This window comes from Mirounga angustirostris, unplaced genomic scaffold (assembly GCF_029215605.1).
Source record: "Mirounga angustirostris isolate CCGP_5_RB_7025 unplaced genomic scaffold, mMirAng1.0.hap1 SCAF_10, whole genome shotgun sequence".
Taxonomy (NCBI): Eukaryota; Metazoa; Chordata; class Mammalia; order Carnivora; family Phocidae; genus Mirounga; species Mirounga angustirostris.
In genome coordinates, this window is record NW_026991718.1 from 116,510,958 (window position 1) to 116,525,381 (window position 14,424).

The 14,424-nt window shown below is 42.8% G+C and overlaps 1 protein-coding gene across 9 annotated transcripts in view; it reads right to left on the minus strand.

Moving 5' to 3' along the window:
* Positions 1–14,424, minus strand: part of MROH8 (maestro heat like repeat family member 8) — a 60,559-nt gene that overhangs the window by 7,062 nt on the left and 39,073 nt on the right. For 3 of the 9 annotated variants that reach the window (XM_064573141.1, XM_064573142.1, XM_045885736.2), the window contains 10 exons: positions 14,257–14,392; positions 10,991–11,181; positions 9,571–9,708; positions 9,190–9,304; positions 8,728–8,868; positions 7,447–7,611; positions 6,599–6,754; positions 4,151–4,273; positions 2,552–2,651; positions 2,237–2,302 (listed from right to left, as the gene is read on the minus strand). In XM_064573141.1, coding sequence (XP_064429211.1) covers positions 2,237–2,302; positions 2,552–2,651; positions 4,151–4,273; positions 6,599–6,754; positions 7,447–7,611; positions 8,728–8,868; positions 9,190–9,304; positions 9,571–9,708; positions 10,991–11,181; positions 14,257–14,392 — 1,331 coding nt within the window. Of the gene's footprint in view, positions 1–2,236; positions 2,303–2,551; positions 2,652–4,150; positions 4,274–6,598; positions 7,612–8,699; positions 8,869–9,189; positions 9,305–9,570; positions 9,709–10,990; positions 11,182–14,256; positions 14,393–14,424 lie in introns of those variants that run through there. The other 6 variants (XR_010405836.1, XR_010405835.1, XM_064573143.1 and 3 more) reach the window with 5 other exon arrangements.

Below are 14,424 nucleotides of genomic sequence, written 5' to 3' on the forward strand. Positions count from 1 at the left end.
GAGAATGTTATTTGATTTGATTTTGCCCTACAGATTGGCAATTTCTTATGGCTCATATATAGATCTCCTACATAAATGACTTTAGAATGGAAAAGGAACTTTGGTTCCCCATTGTTTTAGATTAGAAAATAATGTCCTTTTAATTGAACAGAATCAACCATGTAGAATCCTGCCTCATAGAATAAAAGAATCTATGTATCTATGTGACTTTTCCTTTTTTTGCTTCTGATCTCTGTAGGGATGTAGAAGTTAGAGAAAAGTGGCATGGTCTTCTTTTTTTAAAACTTCTTTTTTGCTTTTTTTGTTATTGTTGAGGTATAATTGACATGTAACATAAAACATTATGTTAGTTTCAGGTGTACAACATAATGATTTGATATCTGTATATTGCAGAATGATCACTACAACAAATCTAGTTAATCTCTCTCATAATCTTTTTATACAAATAATTTTTTTCTTTTTAATTTAATTAATTTATTTTAAGTGAACTCTACCCCTGATGTGGGGCTCAAACTTACGACTCTGAGATCAAGAGTTGCATACTCTACTGACTGAGCCAGTCAGGTGTCCCTCGCATAATCTTTCTTTTTCTTTTTTCTTTTTAAAGATTTTATTTATTTATTGACAGAGAAAGAGAGAGCACAAGCAGGGGGAGTGGCAGGCAGAGGGAGAGGGAGAAGCAGGCTTCCCACTGAGCAGGGAGCTCCATGCAGGGCTTGTCCCAAGACCTTGGGATCGTGACCTGAGCCAAAGGCAGATGCTTAATTGACTGAGCCACCCAGGTGCCCCTCTCATAATCTTTCTTTCTTTTTTTTTTTTTTAAAGATTTTATTTATTTATTTGACAGAGAGAGACACAGTGAGAGAGGGAACACAAGCAGGGGGAGTGGGGGAGGGAGAAGCAGGCTTCCCGCCGAGCAGGGAGCCCGATGTGGGGCCTGATGTGGGACTTGATGTGGGGCTCGATGTGGGGCTCGATCCCAGGACCTTGAGATCATGACCGGAGCCGAAGGCGGACACTTAACAACTGAGCCACCCAGGCGCCCCTCTCATAATCTTTCTTAAATAAGGTCCAGCTTCTGCCTATTTTACCAGTTACATATTTTTATTTTAAAAGTAGTGAATTGTTCAGGATTCTATTTTATTTTTTTTAAGACTTTTTCCCCCCCCTCAAGATTTATTTATTTATTTGGGGGGGAGGGGCAGAGGGAGAAGGAAAGCAGACTCCCCGCTGAGCATGGAGCCTGAAGTGGGACTCAATCCCACGACCATGAGATCACAACCTGAGCCGAAATGAAGAGTCGGACACTTAACCAACTCAGCCACCCAGGCATCTCTTAAAGATTTTATTTTTAAGTAATCTTTACACCCAGGACGCCTGGGTGGCTCAGATGGTTAAGTGTCTGCCTTTGGCTCAGGTCATGATCTCAGGGTCCTGGGATTGAGTCCTGCATCGGGCTCCCAGCTCGGTGGGGAGCCTGCTTCTCCCTCTCCCTCTGCCTGCCTCTCCCCCTGCTTGTGCTCTCTCTTTCTCTATCTCTCTGACAAATAAATAAAATCTTAAAAAAAAAAAAAGTAATCTTTACACCCAACGTGGGGCTTGAACTCACCATCCGAGTTCAAGAGTATCATGCTCTATCGACTGAGCCAGCCAGACGCCCCCCAGGATTTTAATTTGGTTCTCATAGTACATACTTTGGGGTCATGAGGCTTGGCATTTCATGGCATTTTCTAATTGTAGGACTACTTCTTAAGTGGGAATAAATAATTCTTTGAGTGCTAAATCCTCAAAGCTGTACAGTTATTGAAAATTTCCATTCACTGACAATTCAGGAAACCATTTACATGATGGTTGCCTTATATGACTATAAGCCTCTGTATTACTAAGTTCTGCCACCTCACAGGACAACTGCTTATAGAAAATAGGGCTGCAGTCATCTCTGTGGGTACTTGTGAGCTATTGCCATAATTTAGTAAGATGGTATTTCTAGGTGGAATCAGGAATTGTTCCTGAGACACTCATCAAAGCTGGTTTCCAGACAAATAGGGTCGTGTCCTAATGGGGGGGAATTGGACTGGGATGAGATCTCCAAGGTCTTTATTACTGCAAAAGTCAGGCTCTCCGGTTCCCAGGGTCTCAGATCTGTCAGAGAAGAGAGCCTGCCCATAGTCACCACCTCAGATCTCTCTCGAAACGTGAGGCACCCCAAACCAAACCCAAGTGTGTGATCACTCACCGTTCTCTATCCAGTCAGTGCCCTTCATCCTGAGCTCACTGTGATCCACGTACTTTAATAAGAGTCCTAAATGCAGGATAAAGTCAGTGAGGCTGTAGTCTGGCTTTGGCTCTAAGCAGTTGGCAGAATTGGCCTTTTGATAATTAGATTCTAAAAACTTGACTTTCAAGTGCCTTATAGTTAGCTAGAGATAACAGCCCTTTTCTCCAAGGAAGTGTTTTCAAGGTCACGTTCATAAAGAACGGGGATACTCAACAACACAGTTTGGGAAGATCTAGGATAAAGTGATTGTAGAAATAAAAGGAGTGTTTATACCTACGAATAAGACTGCTGCTCTCCTGATAGGAAGCTTTGCGTTCTTGGAGAACATCAATGTTTGGGCGAGGAGGTTAACTGTCCCCTGGCATTTTTTTCCCTAAGTGGGGAAAAAAAGAGTAGAAAGGAGTGAAGTACACCACTGTTTTTGTCAGCCCCACTGTAGTTTCCAGAGCCAGGGACGATGCCAGACATTAGACACATAGAATATGGCACTTGAAATAATAACTGCAGTTGCTTAATGAATGTGATGCCACAGTAACAAGTCCCTAGACAAAGTTACATCCTCTGGATACACCGTGCTCACACCCCCTCATGCCCCAGATTGTGCCCATGATGCCCCTAAGTCCATCTCTACTTCTCTGTATCTAAGTCTTCTCTGTTCCCTCAGCTCTGCCTTGAGCTCTGCCTCCCTATCGGCTCTTCCCAGATCGCTCTTGCCTTCCTGACCTCACTCGGCTCTGAGCATTTCTGCAGGTACTCCTCTCTTCACATATCATTTTCCATCTTGAGTTTCTATTTAATTTTCCACAGAGGTTTTATTGCCCTTACTGGCTAGCAAGCTCCCTTAGGAAGTTTATAACTTTGCCATGTTTCTGGGTTCTCCACAGCCTGTTGCATATTGGATGCTTACTGGATGAATAAATGCACCTCTCAGTGGTTCTGTTACAAAGACAGGCAGCTCAGGGATAGGAAGAGGACCAACAGACTCTATTCCCATAGATCTTATAATGTCACATGGATAATCTCTAATCTTACGCATTGAGAGCACTGAATTTCTGCTGTAAATACTGTCATCAGTGCCTCGGGTATAGGTCAGAGAGATAATCCTTAGTGGCAAGCCTGACACAATGGTACTGTGGGGCTTCCTAACCCCATAAGTCTGATCAGAGGAGCCTGCACTGGATCCTAAACAGGTTTCACATATGGAAGACTCCTGGGAATAGTCAGTCCTCGTGTCTTCATAGTAGGATCCCAGCAGTCCTAGAGTCAGATGTCCAGAAAACCATGGATGGGCCCCCTGAAGCTGCCCTGGCTCCAGCCTGCCCCTGAGATTGGCCCCAGTAGTCTTTGTCAAGTTTGTGACAAGAAGGATGCCATCTGGGTCCTAGCAGAGCCAGTGGCATGCTGTCATCATGCTCCATGGCCTACAACAGCATGGCAACCCTTGCTTGGGGCTGCCTAAACATGCTCTGATGGAGGGTAAAACAATCCACTATATCCAAGAAAAGGATGAGAGATTATTGTAAAGGCAATACACAACTCCAGTTTAATTCACTCCATGAACAGTTTTTTGAGCACATACTATTATCAGCCTGACCCCATAGCCTCTGACCCAGGTTAGGGGGGCTCCCAAGAATTCAAAGAGAGTCTTTTATATGAGGAAAGGTGGTAATAGAAAGTGGAGTCTGTGACTCAGTTGGGTGGAAACTAGAGAAATAGATTCCCAATTCAAGACAGTTCATGGATATCAGCTGCTGATGTGGAAAGGGATGGGAAATATTTCCTTTATGTCATGTTCCTCCATTAAAAACAACATCAGAAAAAATAAGCCTGCTAGCATATAAAGGAGTGAACAAGCCATTATTGCTCACATACAAAGAATCTGCAGACTGCTCCAGCTTCCCGAGGGCTGATGTACCAGGGATCTTTGCAGTACACTTCTTGGGGCAGCTTCCACTTCAGGAACTGGGCACATATGGTTAGGACTTGCCTGCTCTCCTGGGAAAAGGATTATCAAAGATCAGCATCTTCAGACATTTTTTAGCTGAGGTAACCTTTCTTCAAATAAAACTGGCTAAAGTGAGGGCAGGGATGGAAAGGAACCAGAGACCTGCCCTCCTTCAGTTTCCCCGAACAGTCCCCCTAGCGGGGGCCATGAAGCCTGCAGAGTTGTGGGGAGGATGTAGAAGGCACTGCTCTGAGACAAGAGCGAGAGCTCTCTGGTGTAATACCAGAGCAGGGACTGGCGCTGGGTTACTGCTACCCCATGCGCGAGACACAGGGCTCCTCCACCCGCTTGCTGCTCTGAGTCATTCTTCTGTCACTGTACACAGGGAAGTGTAGCTCCTTTTCTCACAGTCCTTGTGCAATCTCTGGCTTGGAAGGAATTCTGGACAGTACTGATCCCATCCCGATCCAGATGCTTGAGCAAAATTTAGCAAGTGGGCTTCTTCTGTATTCACAACTCTCAGAATGCCTCCCATGTACCACACACCACCTCTTATAAGTATTTTCAAGCAAGTATCTTGTCCCAGGTCCACTAGATTTGGGCCATTAAAATTCTTTTGGGGACTCATGGGAATACAAGTTAGTTCAGTTACTTTTATTATTTGTAAATATCTAGTAAAGTTAAGTTAAAGATACCCAGATATTCTACTTCTGGGTTTATGCCCTCAAGAAATTCTCACACAGGTACACAAAGAAATATGTAAAAGAATGCTGTAATACGTAAATAAAAATACGTAAAAGAATGCTCACTGCAGCACTGTAATAATGAAAAACTGGAGACAATCTAAATGTCCAAGAATAGGAGCACTGGAGAAGTGTGAGGATATCCTCAAGATGGAATTCTATATAGCAGTGAGAATAAATGAACTGGAGCCCACAATGTGGGCAAATCTTACAACGCTAAATAAGCAAAAAAGAGCAAGTTGCTAAGAGATTTATAAATGATACAACATACAAAGTTTTTTTCTACATGTAACATTTTAGGACTTGAAAAAAATATTACCACAGAAGTGATAACAATAAAATTCAGGATGATAGTTCTTGGGGGAATTCAACTGGGGATAGGTGCATGATTTATTCCTGTTTTATTTCTTACAGTGGGTGGTAGACTATGTTCTCTGTGTTAGTGATTCCTAACCTGTTTAATATTGCATTTCACCTCTCTGCTTAGGCTACCCTCTGAAGAATCCTGAAGATAAGGCTAGGGATCGTTTAAGGTTTGAAAGAAAGTAAGCCCAGAGCCTTGGCTGCTCTATGCCTTGCCTGATTACCAAGGGCTGACAGGGGTTGTGGGGGGGAGAGGGGGAAGGTGAGATGGGGATCAATGCATCCACATATCCGTGACTCCTACAGGGCAAACTTTTCCATCAGTTGGTTGGGAAGCTCTATTCTATACTTTATTGGGGTCTGAAATAGTTCATATTTCTTTTTTTAAAAAATATTTTTATTTATTTATTTGAGAGAGTGATCAAGTGAGAGAGAGACAGAGAGTGAGCATGAGCAAGGGAGGAGCAGAGGGAGGGGGAGGAGCAGATTCCCTGCTGAGCAGGGAGCCTGACACGGGGCTCGATCCCAGGACTCCAGGATCATGACCTGAGCCAAAGGCAGATGCCCAAATGACTGAGGCACCCAGGTGACCCTGAAATATTCCATATTTCTGGTTACAAGACCATAATATTTCCCCCAGATTAAGGTACCAGGGCCCACCATAATCTTATTTTTGATCCTGCTTTTATTTCTGTAATGGGGAGCATGGGTAGGGGAAAGCTCCAGCATTTTTCCAGAATCCTTGCAGCCTAAATACACTCTGGACTGTTGTAACTGGTGGTCATAGTTAGCACATTGGAATGGACAGGCTCCTGAGGTATGAGACAGTACTAAAGATGATGATATCCTACCCACAACTCCATGGCAGAAACTCTTGGAAGATTAAGGAGATGTAGAGGTTTCTCTAGATTGTCAGAGAAGCTCCTATTTCTGACTTAGCCTCAACACAAGTCTATTTGTCTAAAGGCCAGCAGGCAGTTCTTGAATAAAAGAAAAAGATAACGGAATATTGTCATCGTCAACAAAAAAAGAGTTTGTTGAATTTGGCACTGTATTCAGGCTCTGTGCTAGGCTACATATTGGGGTGGGCTACAAACAGAAGGAGTAAGATTTTTCACACAATTCACTTAGGCAAAATAATTGAAATGTAGTCTGTGCTATCGGAAATGGTGAAAAAAGTCCCTGCCCTCAAAGATGGAACGCTTATTTGCAGATTTGGCTCTGGATTAGAAGTTATTTGGGCATGAAAGCAGTTAACAGAGGCATTACCTCAGCTACTGCATCATTTTCATCCTGAGAATACAGAAGTAGTGGGACCAGGCTGTCCAGGACTTGATTCTCTACACCCTTCTTATCTGTGTGTTTCACAGACTTTATGGAGGCTCCAAAGAGGGTCATGGAGAGACGATGAACAGCAGGTCTCACCTACAAAGGGAGCATCCAAAGGCAAGCAAGTCACTGACAGCGTTCATGGTTAACTTATAAGCGCTAGATTGGTTGAAATGGCAGTCCTAACATGAGGCTATTTAGCTATAGGTGGCTGAGGGCAAGAAGCCAAATATATGTAAAGATAGCAAGACCTGCTGCTTTGTAGCATGGTTGTTCTCTCACTCTGCAAATGAGAAATGTAGTCAGCACAGCTCATGCCTGATGCTAGTATTAACTATTCACACAAGCTGTTTTGCTGAAGTTCAGAATCCCAGCCTTGCCATGCTTGACTCTTCCGAGGATGTGGTTCATTGTGCTCCATGTATTTTTTTTTTAATCTTTGGGATTTGAAATGGGGACATATGTATAGTCCACCACCTTGACCCAGTCCTGATTGTTTCTTGAAAGACATCTTTTCTTATACAAACTCCTTCCCCAACCCATGCTCAGGGTGGTACCCTGGCAAGTCTCTACATCTCAGTTTTTTTTTTTTTATCTGAAAAATAGTAACACCAGTCCTACTAACATCACAAGTTACCTGGAAGGGTCTTAAGAGAGGAGATTTCAAAGTGCTGTGAACATAAAAAGAACTATATAAAATAGAGTATATTTATTACTATCCCAATTTCTATTTGCTGTTATGCCCATTACCCTCCCCTAGGAAAGTCTCTCCTCTCTCATTGTCTTACATCACCAAATAGGGAGAACAGGGTCTTCATCATGGCTGTCAGGGTGGTGAAATCCATTGTCCCAACAAGTTGCAAGAGTATCTGGATGGCCAACAAAACAATCTTCTCGTCGGTTTCACATAAGAGGTCTAAGATGCACGGCAACAGGCTCTTGATGCCTTCCCTCTGTGTGCCCAAAGGGAGTGCACCATCACCCTCCGGACAGCACTTCATCTGGTACCAAAGTAGGTCTTCCCAACTTTACTCAGTACCTGGTGCTTGTTGAATGTTTGGTAGTGCTGGCTAGTTGAGAACAGAGAAGTAAAGAGGGCATGACTGCCCTCTCAGTATTGGCAGGGCTGATACGTAGATGGGGGGGGGGCAGAGGTGTTGTAAGTTGCCTCATAATGGCAGAAGTGGGACCAGGTGGGACGGTCCAGTAACAGAGACTTAGGATTAATGTAAGAAATTGCTCACAATGAGAGAAAGTGGAATGGCTAGCTCAGGTCAGTGAATTCTCCAACATGGAATGTATCCAGAGGCAGTAAGATTCCTTGCAGGAATTCAAGCAGAAATGGACTGAGGACCCTTAAGGGTCCTTCCCATTCTGAATTGGGATTCTGTTCTTCTGAAACTCCCAAAAGGAAGCACTCTCAGAGTTTTAACGTTTAAAACATACATGTAAAAAGTAAATAGAATAAGGCAACAAGTATTTGTGTATCCAAACAACCAGAATTAACATGCTAGCATCTGTCATCTTTGTTTCAGATATACATACATATTTAAATATTTAAAAAAAAATAGAACTCAAGTGATAAAATTGAAGGCCCAGGGATTGATCTTTCCTTCTGACCCAGGCCTAGTTTCTAGCTAGGCCTACAGAAAATGAGCTCTCTTTCAACATGAATGTCAGTAATCCTTGTTTAGAAGATGGGCATCTTGGGAGCAGATATCATGGTCTATCCAATGTACTCTTAGGGCAACATGGTACAAGACATAAAAGGACACCCGAATGTCACCCAGGCTGTGATGGGAGGGTACCTCCTTACACAAATTATAGGTTTCAAATATTATGAATATACGTGACTTGGACTTATTTCTTATGATTTCATGAAATACTTAAGTCAGTACTTACATATTTCCTAGGCATAAAATTTAAAAGGTACAAAGGGATGTATTCCTACTTGCTCCCATTCCCAGGCTACCCAATTTCCTTGTTGGCTGTTACCAGTTTCTTGGGTATCTTTCTGGGGTATGTTTGATTTGTGACTTACGAATCAGTGGTCTGGGGGCCCCTCCTACCATCTCCTGGTGTTTGATAAGATAGCGCAGTCCCTTTAGGGCAAGAAATTTGAAGACACTATTTCCATGATGTAGCCAGTCTTTCAAGCGGACAACAGAGTATATGCTGGGCAGTCTCCTAGCCACTGGACTCTGGAGAAGCTAAAAGAACCCAGAAATCAGCCAAAGAAGTTACCTTTAAGCCCTTTTTCATGAGGGGAGCCACCTTCCCACCAATTCCAAAATGTGTATTTTTCCTCTGAAACCTCTACTACGTTACAGGGTGATGCTTACACAGTGGGTATCTAAGGAATGCCGACTAATGAATATATGGCAAGAAGAATGTCAGTAGGCTTGAATCTGAAACTATTTCTGTCCCACATCTGAGGTGGATCCTGGCCTGCCATGAAGTTGGACAGGGCCCAGGAAGGCAGGTACTGCGGCTTTACAGGCCTCCTGAACCCAGCTTCTAACGAATCTTACCTCCACGAAAAATCCTGCAGATGTGAGTTTATGTTTATCATTCCCTCGGTTAAGAAGAGGGACCAACAAGTACATGACTTTATGTGCAAGGAGGCGATTTCTTTCCAGCAACGCACTGCAAAACACAACACCCAACAGGACACCTCTTAGAAATGCTCCTATCCAGACTGCATTCTTCCTAGGGCTAGGGGCCCTCTGAGGATTTTGCCCAGCTTTAGGTGCATAGGACGGTATGGCGGTGGCAGGACCTCTGAAAATCTGCCTGGCATTATGGGTATTTCCCTAACCTGTGATGTTATTCAACCTTGGTTGCTGTTTTAACTAGAAGGGAGAAAAATACCTAAAGCAATGCTGATTTAGAGCATGGCAAGGAAGTCTTACTTGGCAAGGAGAGATACTCCCTGAAGATGGCACTCTTTTCCTTCCAGGAGGGTCCATCCTTTATTCTTTTCCATGATGTTGAATTCCTGCCAGCACAATGTTCTGAGGAGGAGAGTCTTTGTAGCCTGTATGGCGAAGCTAAATCAAACCAAACCAGTACAAGTGAATAGAACAGGTCCCTTCAACTTATCAGCACACAATTACCCTGCTTTCTCACTGAGGAGGGCATGCATTGATAGCTCTGGATGGTACTTCTCTTCTTTCTAGATTTCCCCCAAAGACTCTTAATGTTCTAATAACTTGAAAGGCCCTTCACACAAATTTTTAGCGTAAAGAAATCTAACTAGATTTTGTTTCCCTGGGAGTGTGAAAAGAAATCTATGATAAAACAAATGATATGGGATGCTAAACCCATACCCACTGCTTTTTTAAAAAAGCATTATTTAGATATAATTTATACCCCCCTCAAAAAATTACCCACAGTTTTTTTTTTCTATTTTATTTATTTTTAAAGTGGGCTCTACACCATCATGAGTTCAATGAGGTGCCTGAACTCATGACCCTGAGATCAAGAGTCTGATGCTTAATTGACTGAGCCACCCAGGTGTCCCCCACACTGTTTTTTAAACTACCCCCACAACTGGGGCCAGTAGAGCATGTGACTCTTGATCTCCAGTTCATGAGTTCGAGCCCCACATTGGGTGGAGAGATTACTTAAAAAAATAAAATAAAATATCTCTATTACTTGCTGAACTAGTATGCTTGATATAACACCAGAGAATCCTAGAACTAGAGGGTCCTTGGAGAATACCTAGCCTGACCTAATTTACAGATAGGGAAACCAAGGCACAGAACAACAGGAAGATTTGCCCAAGGTACGTAACTTGTTAAATGAATGAGAATTAGAACTCAGTTCTCCTGACTTTTAGTCAGGTGTCCTTTTTTTTTTTTAAGATTTTATTTATTTGATAGAGAGACATAGTGACAGCAGGAACACAAGCAGGGGGAGTGGGAGAGGGAGAAGCAGGCTTCCCGTAGAGCGGAGAGCCCAACGTGGGGCTCGATCCCAGAACCCTGGGATCATGACCTGAGCCGAAGGCAGACACTCAACGCCTCAGCCACCCAGGCACCCCTAGTCAGGTGTTCTTAAATAATCCACATTACAGCACTTCCTCTGAAATAACGTCATGTGCCACCGTGACACTAATAAATTTCTAATGAGTTTATCTTGGCGCCAATAAAACCATCAGACAACCAACCAGTGAGAGCCCAGAATGATTCCTGGGCATTTCATCCTGACGTCCCATGATAGACTATAAGCTCTCCCGTGGTTGGAACCACATCTTGGCTATCCATGTGTCTACCACAGCGCCTAGAGCTCAGTGTTAGTTAAGGTCAGTGAAATCACAACAGGCATTACCACAAAGGGGTGACCTCTGAAGACATTTCCTGTTCTGTGTACAGGCCACTTGGGATGGCGACATCAGACATGGTGAGACCGATGCTGTGGTGTATCTGGATGAGCAGTGTCATGAGAAGCTGAGGAAAGAGTCTGAATGTAGCTGCTCGGAGCCTGTTGCCCACAAACACCTCATAAAGGGCATCCGTTGCCTGCGGTAGAAAAGACACATCATAGAGCTGAACTCGGCTGGCACCTTTTGCTTTACTTCTGCTTGTGCCCGACCGTTAACTGACTGAGCCACCCGGGCGCCCCGATGTGATATTTCTAATATATAACCTCCTTTTATATGTTGGTAAGAAAAAAATGTAAAGGCTGCTCCAAGTGGGGCCCACACAGCAGCAGCACTGCAGCACGTGGGAGCAGGTTAGAAATGGAGACACTCAAGCCCCACCCCAGATCTTCTGCATCGGAATCTGCATTTTAGTAAGATCCTCAGCTCACCGTGGCTTGTGTACATATTAAATATGAGAAGCTCTGGTGTACAGAACATGAGCAGACAAGTCACAAAATATAACGGCCAATTAAAAAACATATACAAATGTTCAATCTCACCAATAACAATAGTACAATTAAAATAATATTCCTTTTTCACCTATCAGCTAGGCAGCAATGAAAAGGCTAGGAATGCTCAGGGTGGTAAGGGGGGTGGGTAAATGGGCATTCTCATAGATGACTGGGAGAAGGCAATGTTTTAGAGGACCAACTGGGAATTCTCCAGAAGTTTAGATAAGCCTACCCCTTGAGCTAGAAATTCCCCTACAATACCCTTTATCCTAAGAAAATAATTAGGGGGTGCCTGGGTGGCTCATTTGGGTTAAGCGTCCAACTCTTTTTTTAAAAAAAGATTTATTTACTTATTTTAGAGAGAGAGAGCACTGCAGGTAGGGGCAGAGGGACAAGGAAGAGAGAGTCTTAAGGAGACTCCGCACTACGTGGGGAGCCCAGGGTAGGGCCCGATCTTAAAACCTGAGTCGAAACCAAGAGTCAGGTGCTTAACTGACTCAGCCACCCAGGCGCTCCAAGCATCCAACTCTTGATCTCAGATCAGGTCTTGATCTCATGGTTATGAGTTCAAGCCCCACATTAGGCCCCACACTGTGTGTGGAGCCTAATTAAAAAAGTAATAATATTTGGGTATGTATAACAAAATTTACATATGCATGATTAAGTTTACTGTAGCACTGTTTTAATGGCGAAAGTTCAGAAATTGTCAAAATGTTCACTAAGAGGAAACTTGGAAATGAAATAAATGGTTCTGTACTATGTTACATATTATCTTTTTTTTTTTAAAGATTTTATTTATTTATTTGAGAGAGAGAGTGAGAGAGAGAGCACAAGAGGGGGGAGCAGGAGAGGGAGAAGCAGACTCCCCGCCGAGCAGGTAGCCTGATGCGGGACTCGATCCCGGAACTCCAGGATCATGACCTGAGCCGAAGGCAGTCGCTTAACCAACTGAGCCACCCAGGCGCCCACATATTATCTATTTTTAAGAAGGTAATAAAAAATAAATAAATTACTATGCAGCCATGAAAAGGATAACAGAGAGTCTTATATTTTGACATGGAAAGTAGTTCATATATTGTTAAATTAAAAAAGCAGGTCATCAAGCAGTATGTGTAATTTGATTCTACTAATATATACATACAATTTTATAGGCTAACATGATTAAATATATACCTTTACCTGACCTAACTCTTAAAACTAAGATAACATTATAGAGATTTAAAAAAAAAGGTATAAATCCACAAGAACAGAGAATAGGAGAGGAGACAATGGCAGATTAGAGATGTCAGAATAATTTTGGAAGCTAAAGAAAACCTATATAATAACTTAGGTCAGGGAAAGCTGAACCATAAGCTGGTAGGGAAGAAAAGAAAATAAAAAACATATATTGATAGTGGGGGAGGCTGTGCATGTAGGGGACAGAGAGTAGAAACTTTGTACTTTCTGCTCAATTTTCTTGTAAACCTAAAACTGCTCTACTCTAAAAAAGTCTACTTAAAAGGAAAAAATGGGGGAAAAAGTATACCAAATAAATACATACACAAAAAATTTATATATGTATAAACCCTTCTAAAAGGTTCATTTTTAGGGAGATGATACAGCTAGGCTAAGAATGGTCTTTAGATTTTTGGAAGATTGTTTTTTAAAAAAAATCCAAAGAATATGTTATGGAGACTATACGGGGCCTGAAAACCTAAAATATTTGCCTTCTGGTCCTTTACAGAAGAAGTTTGCCAGCCTCTGCTCAAGGAGGACCTTTTCTTTCTATGTTATATTCTTCTGTATTATTTGACTTTTTTCTTTATGAGTTGTGTATTATTCTTTAACTATGATGAATCATTTTATTTTTTTATTTTATATTTTGTTTTATATTTTATTTTATTTTTTTATTTTTATTTTTTATTTTTTTAAAGATTTTATTTATTTATTTGAGACAGAGAGAATGAGAGAGACAGAGAGCACATGAGAGGGGGGGAGGGTCAGAGGGAGAAGCAGACTCCCTGCCGAGCAGGGAGCCCGATGAGGGACTCAATCCTGGGACTCCAGGATCATGACCTGAGCCGAAGGCAGTCGCTTAACCAACTGAGCCACCCAGGTGCCCCTATTTTATTTTATTTTATTTATCATTTTATTTTATTAAGTAGGCTCCATGCCCGAAGTGGAACCCAGTGTGGGGCTTGAACTCACAACCCTGAGATCAAGAGCCAGACAGTTAACCAACTGAGCCACACTGGTGTCCCAGATGATACATATATTTTAAAAGATAAGAGAATATTTGGGGTGCCTGGGTGGCTCAGTCGTTAAGCGTCTGCCTTCAGCTCAGGTCATGGTCCCAGGGTCCTGGGATCGAGTCCCACATCAGGCTCCCTGCTCTGTGGGAAGCCTGCTTCTCCCTCTCCCGCTCCCCCTGCTTGTTCCCTCTCTTGCTGTGTCTCTCTCTGTCAAATAAATAAATAAAATTAAAAAAAAAAAAGGATAAGGGAATATTTAACCACATTGATTAAACCAAACTTCATTAAACTATACTGATACCTTCACTCTCCCAAGCCCCGTCCATGTCAATCCCTTGGTGGAGACATTATAGATTTATAAATGGATGACAGAAGCAAACTTTGAGAGGGATGAAGAGAGACACTCTCCAGATGGAGTGTTGGACCAGTCATCCCAAGAGAGGGAGCATGTTGTGCTGAAGTTGGGAGGGGCAAAGCTCAATGGCTTACAGCAACAGCCACATAGGCCATCTTCTCTTGGGTGGGCGCATTATGGCATTTCTGCAGCTTCCTCAGAAGTCTCCACAGAATCCAGGTGGTGCTGGGCAGTTCCACCTCCAGAGTTCTCCACAACTCAGCCAGATGCCTAGAAATCCCGAAGAAAAGGAGGGTTCAGGA